This window comes from Gastrolobium bilobum, unplaced genomic scaffold, assembly GCF_033153095.1.
Source record: "Gastrolobium bilobum isolate Gb01-03AN ecotype WA unplaced genomic scaffold, APGP_CSIRO_Gbil_v1 utg74254, whole genome shotgun sequence".
In the NCBI taxonomy this organism is placed as follows: Eukaryota; Viridiplantae; Streptophyta; class Magnoliopsida; order Fabales; family Fabaceae; genus Gastrolobium; species Gastrolobium bilobum.
In genome coordinates, this window is record NW_026897391.1 from 7,730 (window position 1) to 30,008 (window position 22,279).

The 22,279-nt window shown below is 37.0% G+C and overlaps 1 protein-coding gene across 1 annotated transcript; it reads right to left on the reverse strand.

Moving 5' to 3' along the window:
- Positions 1–1,006: 1,006 nt before the first annotated feature.
- Positions 1,007–10,745, reverse strand: LOC133306517 (uncharacterized). Its single transcript, XM_061506842.1, has 8 exons — positions 10,494–10,745; positions 9,027–9,154; positions 8,844–8,900; positions 8,616–8,708; positions 2,309–2,387; positions 2,069–2,193; positions 1,521–1,664; positions 1,007–1,448 (listed from the first exon to the last, which is right to left on the reverse strand). The coding sequence occupies exons 2-8, from the start codon at positions 9,150–9,152 to the stop codon at positions 1,212–1,214; spliced, it is 861 nt and encodes a 286-aa protein (XP_061362826.1). The 5' UTR covers positions 9,153–9,154; positions 10,494–10,745; the 3' UTR covers positions 1,007–1,211.
- Between the last annotated feature and the right edge of the window lie 11,534 nt (positions 10,746–22,279).

Consider the following 22,279-nt stretch of genomic DNA (forward strand, 5'->3'; position numbering starts at 1 on the left):
AACTGTGTCCAAAGAATTCCATCCCTGTATCACACAAATTGCATCATGTTTTTGACGACAATAGATTTTGTGATACAACTGTTCTTGCAACATTTTCTTATTTCATTGAGCAAGATTATCACAATCAATCCTAAATGAAAAGACAGAAAGTAGCAAATGGAAAAGAAGATTACAAATTGCTGGCCAAGGGACACCTATAGTACCCATCTGTCACTAGCGGCAGGGGATGTTGCTTTGTGGCTGAAATACAAGTTCACATATGGATACCACCATTACATGACTAATATCAAGTTCATTCTAAAATATAATAAGAGTACATTTTTCTGCAAAACATTTGAAACCTCACACAATGATATCACCATGAAATCCCAAAACCCAGCTCAAGCACCAGAACTTGATAGATCAATTCTTGCTCTGCTAATCCACTTACCAGATAACAAAAAAGAAAAAGAAAACCAAAACGAAATTAGAAGAAAGACACAATACCTTATGCATACCCAGATGACTCTGCACCTTAAGGTCAAGTTATGGTTGAAAGAGTGAATAGTGTGGCTTGGAGTCCTAGAAAGAGTCAAAGTGAAGAAGAAGAAGAGCTCGTTTACCACAAGATACAGAAATTGGGGATTTAGGGTTTGGATAAAACAACGTGGGCAGGCCCATGGTTAACCCCACCTTAACCCAAAAGAATGAGGATCATTGGGTCTAGGGTAAAAAATAACCCTATCACATATGGGCTGAAAAAAAAAGGGGCTGAAAATTGAAGTTATATGGCTAGCCCGCGGGTGGAGCCTGTATTGGCAGCTCTAGGTTCAGCTGCATATAAACCTAACAACTACATGCTTATAAAACTATAGCAAGAAACGGGATCCTAAACAATTAGTGCAGAAAAACTCAACATTTTCACTATAAGATACCAACAAATTGTCACCTTAGAGTGAAATAAAAACCACACTTGAAATAAAGAGACGATAGAAAAGGGGTTGCTGATTAATTAAATATCAACCCACGATTGCAAACCTCATCTAAACATTGTGTACCACATCAGTCCGCAACTTAAAATCTTGCATTACATCACACAACCATTGCATTACATTCTGACATACATGTAATAGCTTTAATGCCTAGTTGTTATCAAATTACAGAATTTTGTCCAAGTCAACCATTAATCAATTAATGTGTACAATGCATCCTAGTTATCACAATGTTCTATGTCATGACTCATCTTCAGCTTCAGCAGAAGCTATTTCTGAATCCAATTTGTTTGTTAACTGCTCGCTCACATGCTTAGCAACAGATATCATATCAAGAATGACACTTGGATCCAGACCTGCACCTCCTCGTTTGGTTACACCACAAATGTGCCCTTGCCTATTTACAGAAAGAGAAACAGCAGAGCTCATTTGTGATTCTTCTTCTAATGTGGCATCCACAATATAGTGCCTCCCAACCTACAAAACAGAGTATGAAATTATCATAAAATATGGTCAACTGAGAAGACAGGATAGCACAAGTATGTTTACCTTGGTCAGTGTAACTATAACAGGGACTCCAGATGTGTCAAATTGCAGAAACTCCTCATCACTCACTTCAACTTCTGGTTTCTCATCACTTGAAGAACCAGCAGCAACTTGAACTTTTGGAATACCCGTATTGCTCAAAGCAGCCTAAAAGAATGACAGATGTTAGCTGCATTAGGGCCTTTCCAGTTAATTCTGAAAATAGCTTTATATCCCCAAAAAAAAATTCTCAACATCAAACTGAATGCAAAATCATGTGGGATAACTACAAGAAAACAGCTACAAAAAACAAGGATATTTTCAATTGTAGCTTAATGAAACAATTAGAAAAGTGCACTAGCTTTGGGTAACTTCTAACCAAATATCATGTTTGTAACATCAATGGGCAAAAAATGCGATGAATGAACACCAAAATTTGAAAAGTAAACATTATTGACATCATCATAAAAGGATAGTCTCTGAAATGCTAATTATTTTATATTTTACAGTGCGGAATCTTTTCAAGCAATTTGCCTTCATATTATTTGATTTTTGTTTTATGTTGGTTGTACCTTAATGGCAGCGCCTAGAGCATCCAACAAATTTCCATCTGAACTAACAACAAGCCCATCAATGTACAGATCCCAACAAATTTTTCCTTCAATAACAGTAAGTGAGGAGAGATCAATTCCAGCACCTGTAACAGTGTCAAGAGCTCAACAGCCGTAAATAAGAAATTAAAGAGAGGCAAGAACATGGTAGGAAAAACATATGGTAGTAAACATAATCTTCATGCTAGGAGAAAGATAGACCTGCTCCACTTTTACCACCCAAGAGACAGCGTTGAAGAGCAATTGACAATTCTGCTGACAACTCATCACCCCCTCTACCCTATTTACAAGCAAAGATGTAGTACACAAAATAGAAATAATTATATTGAAGCAATAAAAAGGTATTTACCAAATCAAGATGGATAAATGAGACATCAATAATAGAAAACACTCTCATTGAGAAAATGGGAACTAGATTTCGACCTTGAAAAGGAAAACATTCACAAAATTGCAGTGTGGGTGAGGTATACCACAGGAATATTGTGAGTACCCTTTCCTCAAACAAGTAGGTTCTGCTATAGGCAAAGTGTTGAAGGTAGATAAGACCATAGTTGTCAATAGCAGTTAGCGGCCGACCCCGAAAATGGTATAGCGGTGTAGCGGGTAGCGGTATTACCGCTACGGTGAAGTATTAATTCCACATATATTATACTAACAGTCAAGAAACTAGGCAATACCGCTTTTAGTATTAATGCTCAAACATAAGAAGTCACACAAAATCAAACACATAATTCCACAATCAATGTCAAATACAAGGAACATAAAGGAAGGATCCAAAATTAAACACAACTGAACAATAAAATTGTCAAATAGTCAAGTACAAGAAATGAACTAATAAAGAAAATCATCATCATCTCCGGATTCTCCATCAAATTCCAACATGGGAGTGGTGTAGCGGGTAGATGTATTGCTGCTATGCTACGCCACTACCTTCCGCTACGGCCAATGTCGCGGTTTGTAGCGCCGACCGCCGCTACCCGCTACAGTAGCGGTTTAGTGGCGCTACGGGCCACTACTGACAACCTAGGATAATACTACCTCTACGGGTGACAAAGCCCGCTTTGCCAGAGTCTGTATTGAACTTGATTTGTCTAAACCTCTGAGAGGGGAATATTTCCTTCAGGATAATAAGAGAAGGGTGGAGTATGAGGGTTTGTTCCTCATCTGCCTCAAATGCGGTCGGTATGGGCATAACTCACATTCATGCACTGACTTTGCTAAACCAACTGTGGTGGTGATCCCTGAACCTAATGCTGAGAGTTCTACTACACAACCTCCATTCCAAGGTGTTGGACCATGGATGGTGGTACAAAGGAAGAAAAAACCCCAACAGCCCCTTCAGAAAAAAGACCCTACTCCTGGGAGAACGTTTGGGTCTGACATTTCTAACAAGAAAAGTACACCCACACACAACAAGAAAATTGGCAAAGCCAAGAGTAGTCCTGGCAGTGACTTTGGCTTACCGAAACCCCCCCCCTTTTTCAGGGAGTTGCTACTGCTAAAGAGAATAAATCTGCTGCAAAATTGCCCTCTACCCCTTCTCTGGTAATGAAATTCTCAGCAGCTTCCCCTGCCCCTCCCACTAAAAAAAGGTTGTCAACCAAAGCATCATCATCTGTGGTTAAGTCTGCCACCAGTATCCATTCAACTTTGACTTCCATCCCTGCTGTTAAGGTTGCTCCCACCAAGAATAGCATGGTCTTTTTGGCAAAAAAAACCACTGTCATTGAAACTTCACCTAAAGAGATATTCCTCCATCTGTTCCCCAAGACATCAGTGATTTTTCCACTCTGAAAGATGAATTGGTTGTTGCTCCTCTATCTGCCATTCATTGCCTATAGGTTTAGAAGAGGTGAAAGCTGCAGCAAAAGACACACATGTTACTGTTAATATGGCTGTTGATATTTCTAAGGAACCTGATCCTCCTGATCTTGTGATGGGAGAGAGAGAGACAAAGTAACTTGGAAGAGAAGGCAGGTATGGAAGTTGATATTTCACTTAGTACAACTCGCAGTATGACCTCTTCTGTTTGTGAAGAGTGAATTACGAAGGATGGTCAGTCCCACTCTAAAGCCGCTGATGTTGATCCTCATGATAATAGTAGCAGGAATCCTTTAATCCTATAAAATCCCACGCTTTCTTTATGAATTTTATAACTTGGAACTGTAGAGGTGTTGCTAAAAAATAGTTCAAATGTACTTTCTCCAAATTTCGCAAGAAGTATAGAATTGATATGGCTGCCATCTTGGAACCAAGGGTTAGCGGCAAGAAAGCCAATAACATTATCCGTAGTTTGGGGTTCTCCAACTCCTTAGTTGTGGAAGCTCAAGGCTTTGCTGGTGGTATTTGGGTTGTTTGGGATCCAAATGCTGTAAAAATTGTTCTTCAAGAAAGTAATGATCAGTTCATTCATTGTTGGGTGGAACCACCTGATAAACCTCCTTTCTTTTGGACAGTTGTTTATGCCAATCGTCATGAAGACAAGCGTAAGCTTCTTTGGGAAGACCTTCATAATTAGGGAGAAACATGAATGAAGCTTGGTTGTTGTCTTGCAACTTTACTGAGATCTCCTCAACTGCTGAAAAGAGAGGTGGAGGCCCTGTGGATCTGAATGCAATCGTTTTTCTAATGTGCTCAATATTTGTGGGGTCTTGGATCTCGATGGCAGTGGCCCCTGGTTCACTTGGAAAGGCCCTAAATTCCTTCATCTGGATCGTGTGTTCAACCGTCTTGACCGTGTTGTAGCAAATGATTCTTGGAGAGTTGCCTATGGTGAATTGGTGATGCAGATGTTATCACTTTTCCTAAGCTTTTTTCTGATCACTGCCCTATCCTTGTCAAGCTTGAGAAGGATAACAATCAATGGCGAGACCGTCCTATTAGATTTATGGCAACATGGAAAATGATCTCAGATTTTCCTCTTTTCTCTTTTCTAACCGGAATAGCTCTTATAAGGTTGTTGATGGTCTGACTCACCTTACTCCTCTTCTCAAAGAGTGGAATAACAAGGTCTTTGGCTTTACCTCGCACCGGAAAAATAGAATTATTGCTCACATTGAAGCTGTGCAAAAGTGTCTTAGCTCTAATCATGAGAGGTACTTGGAGAAGCTGGAGCATAAGTTAAACCGTGAGTTGACTCAAATTCTGGATCAAGAGGAGCAGATTTGGCATCAAAAGTCTAGGGGTGAGTGGATTAGAGATGGTGACCGTAACACCTGTTACTACCATACCAAGACTCTTATTAGAAGAAATAGAAACAAGATTGTGAAGCTTCAAAAGGACTCTAGCTTTTGGGTCAAAGAAGAAGATCTAATTTCCTTAGCCCGTGACTTCTTTATTAATCTTTTTAAAGAAGACAACAAAGACATTGTTTGGAGGAATACTTCTGCTACTTGGCCCGAAATTACTGTTGCCTAAAAAGAATGTTAAACATTAATATTTCAGATGCAGATGTCAAATATGCCTTCTTCCAAATGGCAGCCCTGAAAGCTCCTGAGCTTGACGGGTATCCGGCCCTGTTCTATCAACGTAACTAAGATTTGCTAAAAACTCAGATTCAGAAGAGTATGGATTTCTACTTGAGGAACCCTCATTGCATTGCTGAAGTCAACCAAACTCTGACTGCTTTCATCCCCAAAATAAAAAGACCTCAGCTTATGAAACACTTTCGGCCTATTGCTCTCTGCAATACCATCATCTACAAAGGCCTCAGCAAGATTCTGGCCAATAAGATTAAGCCCCTTCTTGGTGATCTTATTTCCCCCAATCAAGTTAGTTTTGTCCCTAAGCGCCAAATCCAAGATAACATCATCATTGCTCAAGAGCTTGTCCACTCTATGCATAAGATGGTGGGGGAAAAAGGCTTCTTCTCTAATAAAATTGACCTCGAAAAAGCTTATGACAAGCTGAACTGGGATTTTATCAAACTTTATGATTGAAGCTAGCTTTCCTACTGGTTTGCTGGAAGCTATAATGGGATGTGTTACCAGCCCTCATTTGGAGGTCCTTTGCAATGGGAACAAAACTCCTAGTTTCAAATCCCAAAGAGGTATCAGACAAGGAGACCCCATTTCTCCTTATCTATTTGTCCTTTGTATGGAGAAGCTTACTCATCTAATTATGGATGAAGTTCAAAAGAAGAATTGGTGTCCAAGCAAAGCTGGGAGGAAAGGACCACTGATTTCTCATCTCATGTTTGCTGATGACATCATCCTCTTTGCAGAAGCTTCGTTGGATCAGCTGAATTCCATCATCCATTGATTGGAGACCTTCTCCAATATGTCTGGTCAATAAGTAAGTATAGAGAAATCTTGTATTTACTTTTCTAAAAACGTAGATGCAGATTTGGCTTTGGATTTATCTAAGGTTAGTGGCTTTAAAAAAGTCAATAATCTCGGCCGCTATTTGGGCTCTCTTATAAAGCATGGCATAACTAGAAAAACCACTATGCTGAGGTTATTTCTAGAGTGCAGAATAGGCTTCATGGCTGGAAATCCAAGTGTCTCTCTTTGGCCGGCAAAATCACCCTAGCCAAGAGTGTTATTTCAACCATTCCCAATTTCCACATGTAGAATAGTTTACTGCCGACTTATGTTTGCAAAGAAATTGAGAAGCTTCAACATAATTTCATTTGGGGAGACACTGATAATTCGCGGAAAGCTCATTATGTTTCTTGGGACCATTTGTGCCTCCCTAAAAATATTGGTGGCCTGGGAATCATAAATTTGAGGGGTCAAAATGAAGCTTTCTTGTAGAAGATAGCTTGGCAGTTTATCAATAACCAAAATAGCCTTTGAGCCCAAGTCCTTTATGGCAAATATGGCAGAAACTGTGATCCTAGCCGTGAAGTTATTATGAAAAATAGTGATTCTGTGTTTTGGAAGAGCATTTGTAAGGCTTGGACGAATATGTATCAGCATTTCGAATGACACATTGGTAATGGTAGTTCTATTCTCTTTTGGACTGATTTGTAGGGTGGTGTGCAAAATTCCCTCTTGGATCTTGCTAGCACTAAACCCCCTGATTCTGATCTCAGTTTGAAAGTATGTGATTTAGTCAATTCTATTACTAGTGAGTGGAATTGGCATTATTTATCTCAATTTTTTGAACAGGGGATCATTCATAGATTAAAAGCTTTATTCCCTCCTCTCACTGATGAAGCTACTGATTGCCTGAAGTGGAAAACCCTCAACCCAGGTAGATCCCTTGTTAAGCATGCTTACTGTAATACCATGGGTTTTACTACTATAGGTTATGGAATTTGGAACTCTCTCTGGAAGTGGAAGGGACCCCTTAGAATAGCTATTTTTATGTGGATGGCCTTCCTCAACAAGCTTCCAGTCCGAGACAGAACTTGTCACTGGAGTGGTGGTATCCAATCTTGTCCCTCTTGACATCATTCGGAGACCATCATCCACATTCTTCGTGACTGTGAGTACGCCAAATCTATCTGGCTTTGCTGGTTCTCAGGTTCTGTTCCTCAAAATTTCTTTTCTTTGGATAGTGAAGATTGGTTTAGATTTAACATTTAGTTTGACTCCTAAATGGCCTGTTTGGAAAGAGGTTTTTTTTGTAACCTATTGGTTCCTCTGGCAATGGAGAAACTCTACTGTTCATGATAGCATTTTTCTAAACCTGTTGAGCCTATCTCTCGGCTGCTCAATTACCTAACAGATATGAAGCTGGCCAGCAAGGTTTTTCTGCAGTCTGACAGCAGCACAGCCAGTCCTTTGTACAGTGATATTTGCCACAATTTCCCCCTTACTCATCACTTTTTATTCACAGATGGTGCCTCTTGTCTTGTGAACAATAAAAGTGCATCATGTGGTGTTATCTGTGATTCGAAGGGCTCTTGGAACACTGGTTTTTCTTATAATATTGGCTCTTGTTCTGCCTTAGAAGCTGAATTATGGGGCTGCCTTCATGGGCTCCTCCTTGCTGCAAATATGAACTCTGAAGTGCTCCCATCTGGTGGTCTTTTGTGACTCCAAGGATGCCTTATTGTGCATATCTAAAAAAGTGGATAATGTTGTCGAGCCTTCTCTGGTTGGTCGCATCAAGATTGTTGTTCACAAGTTTCAGTTTGTGCACTTGGCGTTTATTCCTCGAGAGATTAACTTTTTTACTGATAGGCTTGCTAAGTTGGTCTTTCAACTCCTCCTTAGAGCTTCCAATCTTTTACGGATCCTCCTGATGACATTTTTCCTTACTGGACTTTTTTTTTTTTTGAACTTTTTGTTACACCAGATCACTAGTGATCTGCATATGTTAACTTTGTAATTGTTTCTGTTTTGGGCTGTTTATGCCCTCCAATATTACCCAAAAAAAAAAAACACTCTCATTGATGAGAGTCTAAAGCTTATTTGATCCATTGCAGCATTTAACCTTATTCCAAGCTTTCAAGGATTTACTGATTTGTTTTGCTATCAATATTCACAGTACTTAAATATGAATATAAAACTGCAATATTCACTAAACAATGAGGAAGAAAAGCAATAGAATACCCAACCTCAAAAGTTGGCTCTGCAGTCGAACTGCAATCGACATGTATAGAGACTTTCCCTTTGTCAGGTTGCAATAAGCTTGGCTTTCCAAGTTCAGCCTATAAATGTGTAGCCAATATATCATTGTTAGTCAAAGAACTGACACGATTTGAAAAAAAAAATTGTTCAAACTAATATACAAAAGGATTTTACGAATCACGAAAGAAGAGATTAAACCCAACATTTTAACAAACCTTTACACTAGCAATGACATCTGTCCCACCCATTCTGACTCTAGCTGAACCGTTTGCCTATCATGAAGTTCATTGAATGTACAAATTAAAACTATTTAGAGCAAGAAAAATTCAGATGGTCAGCTAGGGTCGAATCATCAGAATACCGGTACCCTGCCAAATGCCAACTAATTTCAGGATTACCTGAGGAATGACTCCGGTTTCAACATAGATTGGTCGATAACTCAATCTCTTTCTACCATCACTACGAAGGTCTTGAGCAACGCCTCCTTGGATGAAATGTTGTTCTCCAACGGATAAACCCACCATTCCTGCAAATGCAAAAGATTTGAGAAACTTTATGACTAAAGGCACAAAATGGAAACTATTACATATGAAGCATAGATGTCAATCTCAGATAGTGCATACCATAGTTGTCAATCCCCAATAGTGGTGCAAAGTAGAGGTGTAATTAGCCCGGGCTTTGGCTTTCATGGCCTAAACCTATACAAAAATATGTTGAGCCTATCTAACTTATTAGCCTATTAAAGGCTTGGTTTACAGGTCAAGTCAGGCCTATTGTTAAAAAATAAAAAGTCTAACATGACCTATGAGGCTTTTTAGGCCTATTAAATTGCTCAAGGTACTTGTCAGATGCTCAAGGTCATATATGAATAAAGTTTACAATTACAGGTATTGAAATTCACATTATATACCGGTCAACCAAAATTTCCATATATATACCTATTAAGGTAAACAGAGTTCGGTATTAATAGCTCAGAAGCAATGCAGCTCAATTCAAGTTATTGCTTTAGGAAGAATCCATAATACTAAGTGAATAGGTACCCTATCATTTACTCATATGATTAGGTCTTAAAAAAAAAAACAATTACTTGGGCAATCAATATGAAGTTAAAGGTACTAATATATTTACCCAGTTTTTGCATCTAAGAGCTATATTCACTGCATATGTTGTACTGACACATGATACAACACGATACTCCGACACGTTAATTCTAAAATATGTTAAATTTCGACACGTTATGACACATTTTGATATTATATAATATTTTTAAATTATTTAGCGTATATTATATTTAATATTCAATAATTTATTAAAAAATAAAACTAAACTTATAATACCTATCAATTTTGTAAAGAAACATAAGATATCCGAATGTTTATATTGAAATCGTAATCTAACGAATCTAATAGTTGAAACTCTCAAAATGCAACGCAACATAACCTCTGAACTTTTTTTTAATCTTTGCGATGAGTATTGGAGTGTAAGGGAATGTCGGAGTGTCAGAAAGATATCGGACACGACACTTATAGTTCACTGCTTCATATATACACACTCAACCTTCGGAGTATGTATATATGAAGATCTTTCACTGAAATTTCTCATAAAATGAGCATTACTTATTAATTTAATCAACATAATAAGAAGGAATTTTTTTTCTTAATTACAAAAATGCAACGAATGCTTTTTGCTTCTGGGAAATCACCGTCAGCACCTGAGCTATCGAAAGCCGAACCACTTTTCGGCATCAACATAACAAATGCAATCGATTAGTGCATGAAAATAGAAGAAGCAGGGACATGCCGACAGAGACATGATTTCTGGGCTAGGGTTTGTAAATTGTTTAAATGCTGTGGAGAAGGGTTTACCTTGATAAACCACAAAAATGGAAACCCACGAAGATGTTGTTGCGGTGGTGAAATGACAACGAATCTCAACTGAACGGCGGTGAGAACAGATGGGTGACCGGCGGTGAGGGACTTCGAGTTGCTCGTTGGACTTAAGAGAAAATGGGTTCCAATAAATTAGGGTGAGAGCGTCTGAGCGTGAGACACGAGAGTGAGAAGCGGCGCAAATATGTTCAGTAACTTTTATCGGTATCTCTGTCGCAAATATGTCATGTTGATATCAACTTCCTGTATATCTTGACTGATCATTTTGTTTTTATTTATCGTTTTACTTTTCTTCCGAAATTACATACCGATATACTGCTTTTCCTAAATTATATATTAATTTAATTTATTTGATCAAAATTTAATCCTAAATAGATTATTTATTCGAATAAATTAATTCATTTATACAAGTAAATGTAAGTTAAATTTTATTAAATATAAAAAAATTAATATATAATTAGAAAAGAGAAGCAAAGTGCTGGAGAAAGAAAATTTATAATCGATGCAAAATGCTCAATCAACTTCCACTTATAATTTGATTATCTTTCTGTCGAAATAAGTAAGAATACTATTTTTTGAAAAAATATCATTTATAAGTATTTTAATCGAGATACTAGAAGGGGCCATTAGTTCTTTGACTTCCACGGTGTCGAAGGAGATGGTAATCATAAGCAAACTATACAAAAGTAAATTAATAATGATAAATAAAAATAAAAATATTAAAATAAGGGAAGAAATTCACTTAGCACTAATTAAATTTATCATTTCTTATCACTAAATCTTAACTGTTAATTTTTGTAAACCTGACGGTTATAAATTATGAGTAAGGTTATATTGACAAACTTTTTTTTTATAAACTTACAAACTACACTATGTCTGACCGGTAATACTCTACTCAAGAGTGTATACCGGTTAGACATAGTGTAGTTTGTAAGATTTTGTAGATAAAAAATTTATAAATATAACATTTCCATAAATTATTGGATGATACGTATTAATTAATTATTAATTCTCAATAAATTATAATCGTCAGTTTGACGGAAATCAACCGTTAAGATTTAGTGATAAATATATTCTGTCTCTTAAAATAAATAGTTCTAAAATAATAGTCGATTTTCCCACATGATATCTCTTTTAACATCCATTTCCACATGTAATAGCTTTAATGCCTTGTTATCAAATTACAGAATTTTATCCAAGTCAACCACTAATCAATTAATGTGTACAATGCATCCAAGTTATCATTATGTTCTATGTCATGACTCATCTTCAGCTTCAGCAGAAGCTATTTCTGAATCCAATTTGTTGGTTAAGTGCTTGCTCACATGCTTAGCAACAGATATCATATAAAGAATGACACTTGGATCCAGACCTGCACCTCCTCGTTTGGTTACACCACAGATGTGCCCTTGCATATTGACAAAGAGAGAAATAGCAGATCTCATTTGTGATTTTTCTTCTGATGTGGTTTCCGGCCGGGTTTCCCTATGCTTCGGTGAGGCAGATTCTGATTTGGCATCGTTAGTGTACCTTCTCAAGTACTAGCTGTTGATCACCATGTTCATCCATAACGAGCGGCATAGGAGGCGGTGGATAGTTGTTCACGGCATTGCGTGTGTATCATTATTGGGTGGGAATTGAAATTTAACGATTCCCACATACAATGTTCGGTTCGGGTGAAGCATGAATGTACACCCAATGGGTATTAAAGGTATATAGGATCGATATGCTCACAGTTATCTATGAGAGATATCGTGTAAGTGTATGGATCACTATGCACTTAAATGACGGGCATTTAGCCAATATTTGGTGAGTGTGCGCAGTGATGCTAGAAGTAAATGTAAGAAATTTTCAAATAATAATTCAACATACAGATCGATACATGTATGATAAATAAAACACCACATATCAATTTTATTTTAAGAGGAATTTGTGTACCTGATTTGGTCATCATCTTATCTACTGAGCGAAGAACCTTAATCTCACGGCTAGAGTCTTCCTCTCCATGACCTATTCCTAAATAGCAATTTTCAGCGATGGAAGCATGACGGCTCATGAGGCTTAACTCCAATATAAATAGGCTAGAGAGGGACCTAGCAAAACCCTAATCAACAGTGCGTCTGATGGATCCACCCATCACAGAAGCCCATCAGACACTAATGCCTACACTGTGCTGCCCAACTAGACCCAATACCAAAAGATGCTAAAAGTTCAACTCAACATGATCACAATGGGCTTATCACAATAGAATAAATTGAAATATCCATTAACCCAATTATTTTAGAAAATACAAAAACATTAATTAATATTGCCCACATATAAAATTTCTAATATTCTCCCACTTGGGCTATATTAATTAATTGATTTTATTTTAAAATACTTTTATTTGAAAACGACTCTATCAGGTTAATAACAAGAAAAAAAACATTTTACGTGGCCACGATTTGAAAAACAATATTCCAATTCCAATACCAGCATCTCAATACAATTCAATCCAACATAACCCCATCATAGGAACATAGCGATCAATATACGGAAAATATCATAGTATATGACCTTCCATACTCACATACAATGAGTATTACATCTTAATGAATCAAGATCTAGCAGTGTAATAAGAATTAATGCCAAAATATGATCAACATTGTAACACACTAATTCTTATCGGTCCTCAATGTAATTTCTCAACAACATGAAATTACATTAGTGCAATTTCCAAGCACCATGAAATTACACTCCATAATGCAATTTCTTAACAACATGAAATTGCTTTACCGCAATTTCTAAACAACATGAAATTTTCTTACCGCAATTTCTAAACAATATGAAATTGTCTTTTTTCAATCTAATTTCTTAACAACATGAAATTGAATTAACGCAATTTTCAAACGACATGAAATTGCTTAGTTTAAATAAACCAACATGTCACAGTACAACATGAGATCTCAAAATTTGTGACATCCAATCATCTTTAAGCTCACAACATGCTTGCTTAAAGATATCATTCATACATATATTTCTCAATCGACAGGAGAAATAACAATAATGATGATCATCAATTATAAAAATTCAAACAAAAGTCACGAAAATCATCATCAAGTTACATGACCAAAAAAGTAAACTGAATATAACTCCACTAATCAAGGGAATTAAAAGAATTTAAAACATTCAAAAGAAAGCCTCGAGTACAACTCTTACTAATTAAGGGAATCAAAAGAATTTAAAGTACTCATATATACAAAAGAGACTACTTCAAGGTATTTCCTATAAAAGCTTTTTATAGCTTTTATTTCATTCAATAAATCAACATCTCATTGAAAAATAAGTTGTCATCTACATAAAGTACTAAGAATATACATATACTCCCACTTACTTTCATGTAGATGCACTTGTCAAATATATTTAAATTAATTCAAAGGAATTAGCAAAAATTCACTGTTAAGGCAAAACGAATGCATCCAAATAAATATAGGGCAAAATACAACTTCAATTAAGGCAAGTTATTACAACGAGGCCAACAAAATAGTACATTTTTCTTTGGACAAAATGCAAGAACAATGACCACTTTGCCACTATTCATCATAAAATTTACCAGAATGCCACGCGCACAGTAAAAATTCTCAAACTGCCACACAGGCTAATTCGCTACACAGTGTAGCGAATTAGGCCTGCTGATGTGTCACTGACACGAGTTGTCGAACTCGCGCAAATTAAAAATTAATTCTTTAGGGTTCAGAAAATTTGCAGTAAAGTGGAAACCCTAAGTCGTCTCTCAAGGAAATTGTTTTGGTTAAAATCGCTTATGAGAACAGAAAATTAAAAGGGGGGTTTTGGATTTTGATTCAATAATTAAAAAGGCAGAATATAAATTTGGAATAAAAATTCGTAATTAACCAACCTAAGGTTTGGGTTCCATGGACGTCTTTCCTCGGATAAGAAGATATCAGAATCGTGATTGATTTGTCAATCGGATCAGAATCCTTATTTCTAATTGACAACCCTCTCTAAGCGATCGCTTAGCATTTGATCAAAGACGATGCTTCTACTCATACAATCGCAGAGTATCAGCCCGCTTGATTTAAGGTCATAGGGTCAATCAACCTAATCATTAAATCTGATGATTAATCCCTTTCCATAATCGCAATCGCGAACCTCAGATTGAATATCCACGATCGCACGATATCAATCTGAGTTGGGAAGGGAAACAAAACTGATTTGAAATAAACGCAGATCCTCAAGACCAATCCATGGAAACCATTACCCTTAGGTTGATTAAAAGGTTCTTAGCCTCGCATGGCTAAGGTAAACATAATTGAAATAAAAAGAAGAAGAAGAAAAAAAAAAGATGAAGAACGCAATTGAATAAAAACTCAGAGAGAACTTCTCTGTTGTAAAAACTGACTACCAAGGGTTTCCTAGAGTCCCCTTTAAATAGCCGTCACGCAGGACGGCTAGGATTTCATCGCTTCAGCCCAAACATAAAATAAAAAAACCGAATAAAATAAAATGAAACAATAAAACTTGGCTTTGGGCCACTTAAGTAATTGGGTTTTAATTTAAATTACAAGCCCAATAGTCAAACAAAACTTCAGCAAAACGCGTCCAACTTGGTGTCCGAAATCGACCAGCTTCTAGTCCGAATTGGGCTTAGAGCTCTGCATAAGAATTGTAGCTCTCTGTGTTATCTGAAAAACCCAACAAGAACGGAGTCAATCCGACAACTATGGACCGAGATATGGCCAAAATACAGAAGTAACGTAAAGCTGAAAAATTCTGACGAAAATAAATTAAACCCAATTAAAAACTAAAAACCTAAATTAACTCTAACAATCATTATTTTATTCAAATAAATCCTAAAAATACTAATCAAGAGTAACAAATAAGTGTAACAAAATATGTGTTATCAGTCACCTCCCCACTGGTCCACGTATTTCGCTACACAGTGTAGCGAAATACGTGGTCAAAAGATCAGCTTGGTCAGTCACCTTTTGGACACATGTCACATCCTTGTTGGACACATAATTCGCTACCCTGTGTAGCGAATTATGTATCAGAAGGGTCAGATCATGTCAACTCAAAGTCAGGCCACGTGTCACTTCCCCACATAATTCGCTGTACTACATAGCGAATAATGTGGCTATTTTTGGTATGACTCATAGCGAAATATGTAATATCTGCCAAGTATCATCTCCCCACTAATTCACTAGGGGGCATAGCGAATTATGATCATTAATTTGCTACCCCCCATAGCGAATTACGAGCTATAAATAAGTCCATTTCGGGTGTGAACCACCACTACGAAAATTTTCCTTTTATGTTAAGGTTTACTACTTTTGTGTTGTTGTTGAATCTTAGTTTTTTTCTATTTTTGTAGGATGAGTGAGGGTAGGAATGATTTAATAACAACTGTTTATTATAATGGGAGAAAATACTTTGGTCCAAACGGGCAAGTGTTTGAAGGTGATGCAAAAATATTTAGCATTACCTAAGATGCAATCTTCACGAGCTGAAGAAGTTAATATACAAGAAGTTGAGATTACAACGTGGTCAAACTCTTGCTCGATTGACAACTAGATGTGCCTCGGGTAACCTCGTCCAATGGGTTGGTGTGGAAATTGTCGACGATGAAGATGTAACGTTAGTAGTAGATGCAAGCACTTTTGAACACAGTGAGTCAAGATTTATTGAATTGTATGCAGAAGTCAACTACGGTGGACAATCCAGCAGTCAACCGAGCAATCCATGCACTGACATCATCGACATAAACATGGTGCCAGTGGTTAATCCGGAAGTTGAGGTCGCGTCCCCAACGCTTGCACCACCAACTCAAGAAATTTTTTATGAAGCGGTTCCAGCCAACGACATGTACGATCCATCTTGGCGTACGGATAGTTCCGAGGAAGAGCGTGATGAAGGTCTTGTTCCAGATAGCGAGTCATCGGATACAGATGTCGATGGTGATTTTGATTATTGTCCGTCTACTGCATTTGAAAAACCAATTCCATCGCCAGGCATTGTCGGAATGCAAGATCCTCCTGTTGCAGGTACGTAAGGATTAATGCTTTATAATAACATATCTAATATCAAAATATAACGACATTAATATTGGGGTTTTGGATATGTTATTATGCAAGAAATGATAATGTACCATTTTGGTCTGGAGTTAGCCATTTCACGAATGTTAATTGGGAATATCCAGATCAAGAATTGGATGATATGAATGGAGCACAAATACCTAACTGACAGATCGGCGACGAGCTATATAAGGACCAATTGTTTGACACTAAGCAAGATGTACAGATGGCAATTAAACAATATTGTATGGCAAATCATCGCACAACAGTCGTTCTGAAAAGTGATACGAAAAGGTTGATTATGGTTTGTCAAAATCATAACGCGGGTTGTCCAATGAGGATGAGAGCATACAAAAAAAAAGGTGGCAACGAATAGGTGATAGGCATATGGAACAACGAACACACATGTGTTAGTCAGTCTCTTACCCAAGATCACAAGCAGTTGGACTCAAATCTCATTTGTTCATTGATCTTAGGTGCGTACAGTTATTGCTATTAAATTTATAAAAACTTTGTCTCTTGTTGACTAATACAGTGTTGTTAGACCACATAAACAGAAATGATAAGAGAGGAGCCCAATGTCAAAATTGGGCTTATCCAAGAAAGGATCGCTACTAGCCTTGGATTCCATATATCGTATAGGAAGGCATGGAAGGCAAAGAAAAAGGCTATTGTGAAAGTATTTGGTGACTGGGACGAGTCGTATGCGTTCTTACCTAGATGGCTGGATTACATGTTGCGTTTTTCTCGCGGATCCGCATATAAGCTGGATTTGCGTGACCATTTTATTGATGGTTGCCTAGACTAAACTCACAAGGTTTTCAGATGGGTGTTTTGGACATTTAAACAGTGTTGTGAAGCATTCAATTATTGCAAGCCAATAATCCTGATCGATGGAGCTGGGGGTGTTAACGAGCCGAGCCGAGCTTTGGTCTTAATGGGTCGAGCCTGTGTTCAAATGTGTCAAACTGGCCTTAGCCTGTTACCTGTTACGAATATAATATCAGCCTGTGGCCTGGCTCATTTACAAAAAATAAAAGCCTTGTTTAGCCTGTTAGCCTGTTTAAAAAAAATAAGACAACAAAAAGTTATCCATACAAAATATACAATCAACAGCACTAGTAATTCCATAAATATTCATAAATTTAATGTATATCCAAATAGCATAATATAAAACAAAATCATTTAAAAAGTCTATTTAATTAATAAAATGGGATGAAATGAATTGAGAAGAGAGAGAGGGCTATCACAAGTAGTATAAAAAATACAAAAATAAATAATATATTAGGCAAGCCTGAGAGGCTCTAAGGCCGAGCTTTTGAATTGGAGCCTGAGGCCTTTTTATTAAACGAGCTTTTATACAAGTCCAAGCCTGGGTCCAATAATCAATTTTAGACATGTAAGCTCAGGCCTTCACGAGCCGAGCCAAAGGCCCCTGGCTCGTTTAGCACCCCTAGATGGAACCCATCTATATGGCAAATATCGTGGGACCCTAATGATTGCTACAGCAGTTGATGGCAACAATTACATTCTTCCAATTGCATTTGCTATCGTGTCTGCGGAGAATACTGACAACTGGTCGTGGTTCTTAGCATTTATTTGAATACATGTTACGCAAAAACACGGAATCTGTCTGATTTCTGATCGGCATGCGGGAATCTTGTCTGGAGTCAACAATGCTGATCTAGGATGGTCTCCACCACAGGCATATCATGTGTATTGCCTTCGCCACGTGGCCAGTAATTTCAATCACAAGCTCAAGAATGTCATGTTGAAGAAGCAGTTGAAGAAGTTAGGCATGTTTTCAATTTGTCTGATTCGTATAATGGACCACCGACAATAATGTTTTTTGTGTGCTATGTGTAGGATATACAACATCGCGCTTGGACTTTGATGCTGGTTTAGAGAAATTTAAAGAAACAAGCCCTCAAATAGCTGCTTGGATTGATCGCATCCCGAAAGATAAGTGAAGCATCTCTTACGATGAACAAGAAAGAAGGTTTGGCCACATGACAACAAATCTGTCAGTGTGTTAATAAAGTTCTAAAAGGGGCGTGAAACCTTCCAATTACCTCACTTGTGCGTATAACTTATAGTAGACTGGTGGCATATTTTTTAGAGCACGTACAGGAAGCCCGTGAGGAGCTTGAGAGAGGTAATTGCTTCGCCAAAGTCATGTGGCGACTATATATGGACAATCAACGTAAAGCTGCCATGTGTCTGACATGCGCAGTGCAGCAGGTGACCGTTGCCATGTATTTCGCTACACAGTGTAACGAAATATGGGTGGCTTGACACGTGTCCAAAAGGTGACTGACCAGGCTGACCTTTTGACCACGTATTTCGCTACACTGTGTAGCGAAATACGTGTACCAATGGGGAGGTGACACATCAGCAGGCCTAATTCACTACACTGTGTAGCGAATTAGCCTGCGTGGCAGTTTGGGAATTTTTACTATGCGCGTGGCATTCTGGTAAATTTTATAATGAACAGTGGCAAAATGGTCACTGTTCCCAAAATGCACATACCAAGATTTAAACCAAGGTTAAAGTCTCAGAAGAATCAATTAATGAGCATACACTAGCTTCAGAGATCTGTCCCCTTTGGGCAGACAGATGACCTAGACCAATGTAACTCCAGTAACTTTATTATGGACAAGCTTCTAATTAAAACACACAATAACCCCCTTTGGGCCGGAAATTGCATGAAATAACTAGAAGCAGTCCTCAAATTTACAAAAAATTTACATGACAAACAAACCAATCCCACTTTAGTGGTAATACCAGAGTAATTCATAGAGATTGTTACAAATCTTGCCCAAAATCATGATGCATTCCATAAGAAGGTTTAACACCTTCACTGATCATGAGTTCAAAAAAAATAGCATTCTCAAAAAGATTTTGCACTTAAACAATTCAAGCGGAAGCATATAACTCAATAAATAAAAATATTATATAAATTATACATCTCCGTTTCTTATAATTTGAAATAGTAAATAACTCAACAGTAGCATGTTGTTGTTGATGGCAAAAATTAATTGATTGACATACACAATGCAATAAGATTAAATTTGGGCAACACCAAAATAATTTATATACCATAAACCCCCCTTTGGGCAGGGAATATAATATACAAATATTTATATCACATGAAGATTTGAATCAACAAGGAGAATTACATATAATTATAAAAATTCATCCCCTTTGGGCAAACAAAATTTTAAATTATACATATTTCTCCATAATACAACATGCAATTTAAAAATAGTTTATCCCCTTTGGGCAGATAAATACTTTTAAATCACATAATCTAATCAATAATTTCTTCATGCAGTTTCCCAAATTATTATATGTAACAACCCCCTTTGGGCAGGTAATTAACATATAATAATTCAAAATAATATATCAATAGTAATGCCCAACAACATGAAACACTTAAGAACATGGGTTTTCAACAACACGAAACACTTTACAACATGTGTTTTTAACAACTTGGAATACTTCACAACGTGTTTCTAACAACATGAAACACTTCACATCATTGTTTCTAAAAATTATATTGCATTTGTCAATCCAACAAATTTTGCCACAACAAATCATACAAGATGAATTACAACTAATATCACACCATTCCTGTGATCCAAAGACTCTTGTTGCCTTGCTAACAGTTGTGCAAGTAATGCGCGCAAGTATACGCGACAACAAGTAATATAGGGCTGTTATAAGTCCCAGTTATCGTTCCCACAAGGATCGTTGGCGTTTAGAAATGACTAAAATTTGTAATTGCTTAAAACTGAGTTACTATTTGAAAATAGAAGAAATAAAATTGTAAAGTAAAAAATAATCTAGAATGGACCTAAAACACTACTGTTCACTTTTCTTTTAAAATTTTCTGAATTACTTTCCTAAGTTATAAAATAAGAATGAAGAATGAAGCAACTCAAATGACAGATGTGACAAAAATTTTGAAAACAGAATAGAGATGGAAATATGAAATAACAAAGGAAATTGGAAAATCTGAATTGATAAAGAGGTTTAAAAAGGTGGGTTGAGTTCTGGCTCTCCTTCCCCACAGTGCTTGAAAAATAATTTGATTAACAAAAAGCTCATCCTAAGATTCTCAGTTAACAGAACTGTATTGTTAATTTTAATCTCTTAAAAATTATTTTATCCAAAAGTTGCCCACTTCCATATCTCTATGCCAAGTGGGATTAGGACTCTTGATACTCAGGTCCAATATTACATGAGGACTCATTCATTTCTGAATTGAGATTCCTTAGATGATTTCTCATCTAAGTCCATGTGTCTAATGCAGAATCCAGAATTAGTTGTTTCTCAACAACTAAATCCTAACCAAACCTCTGACATTCGGCCAAAATGCAGATAATTTTAAACATTAGAAAAAAGCATTAAACAACTGAGATATAAAAATTAAAACCAGAAAATCAAATATTTAACAAGCACTGAGGTTTGGGTATCACCTAAACCCAACCTCTAAAAAGTTAGCCACTATCCATATGGATGAAGCTTACAAACAGTAACAGAGAACTACAGAATTCACAAAATAAAAATTCTAAAAACTAAATTACAGCACTGGCCTAACAACCGGCAATCTCAGTGCTGTAAAGACATGCATCAAGTTCATCAAATGAACCAAAATCTCATTACAAAACAGAACTTAAAATAAAATAAAAATTGTTCAAAAAACAAAAACTAAGAAATGGTAAATCAGAATCAGGAGAGGGAAGAAGAGACCGCTTTGACTCACTCCTCTTTCCCTTTTTATAGGGTTCCTTTCCTTCTTTGCTCGATTTTCCTCTCCAGCTCAGCAGGTGTTACGCGCTTCTCGCGCGTTACACACCCGTGGTCCCCAACCGCTCCAAACTTGCATCAGATATTCCAAATGCAATTTCGCTCCGCACTCGTAACAACATCCACATCACTATTCTGTTGGTGTATGGCTTCTAGAACAATGGCTAAAGCAAGCTGTATGGTCACAGATGGTTACAATAATCACACTTGGACTTTGATTTGAGTGGCTGGTGGTTTGTGTGGGTCTTTCAGAAAAATGTTTCACGGCTTAGAGGAAGAGAGATTAGGAAATATGATGAGGGTGGGTTTGGTGTGCGGCTGTGGTTAGGTAGCGTAGTGGGTTAGAGAGAGAGGAGATTAGGGTTTTCTTTCTGATCCCATCAGCTTCCCTTTTCTTTAACTTGGGCCTTCCACAAAAGATCCAGCCCAATTCCTCCTCTTATCTTCTTCTCTTCCTTTCCCTTTTTCTCTGGGCTTTAGTATTTTAGGTCCGGCCCATCACTTTCTTTTTGCTTTTCCTTTTTCTGATGAATGTTAACACAATGGGCCTGTAAAATAACAAGTTTAAGCCCATTAGAATTTAAGCCCAACATAAATTTTTGGGGTATTTTAATCACAAAAATCATTCATTTCTCACCAATTACACTCTAAACCATATGTTCTAAGTCTCATTAAAGAGACTTATCACACCCCCAAACTTACATTGTTACTTGTCCTCAAGTAACAGAAAAAATTAGAACATGGATTTAGTAAATTAACAATTCGTCTCAACCAGGAAACTAATTTCAGCACAATTCAGAAATACTCAAACCAATCAGCGCTTCAAATTTTCACAAAAAACATGGAACAGAGGGATGTATTTAATTCAGCAATCAG

Coding starts and splice junctions, on each gene's coding strand:
- LOC133306517 (XM_061506842.1), bottom strand. CDS start 9,152: ATGGTGGGTTTATCCGTTGGAGAACAACATTTCATCCAAGGAGGCGTT. Junction 1,665..2,068: donor CTCTAGGCGCTGCCATTAAG/GTACAACCAACA, acceptor TCATTCTTTTAG/GCTGCTTTGAGCAATACGGG. Junction 1,449..1,520: donor TTATAGTTACACTGACCAAG/GTAAACATACTT, acceptor TCTGTTTTGTAG/GTTGGGAGGCACTATATTGT.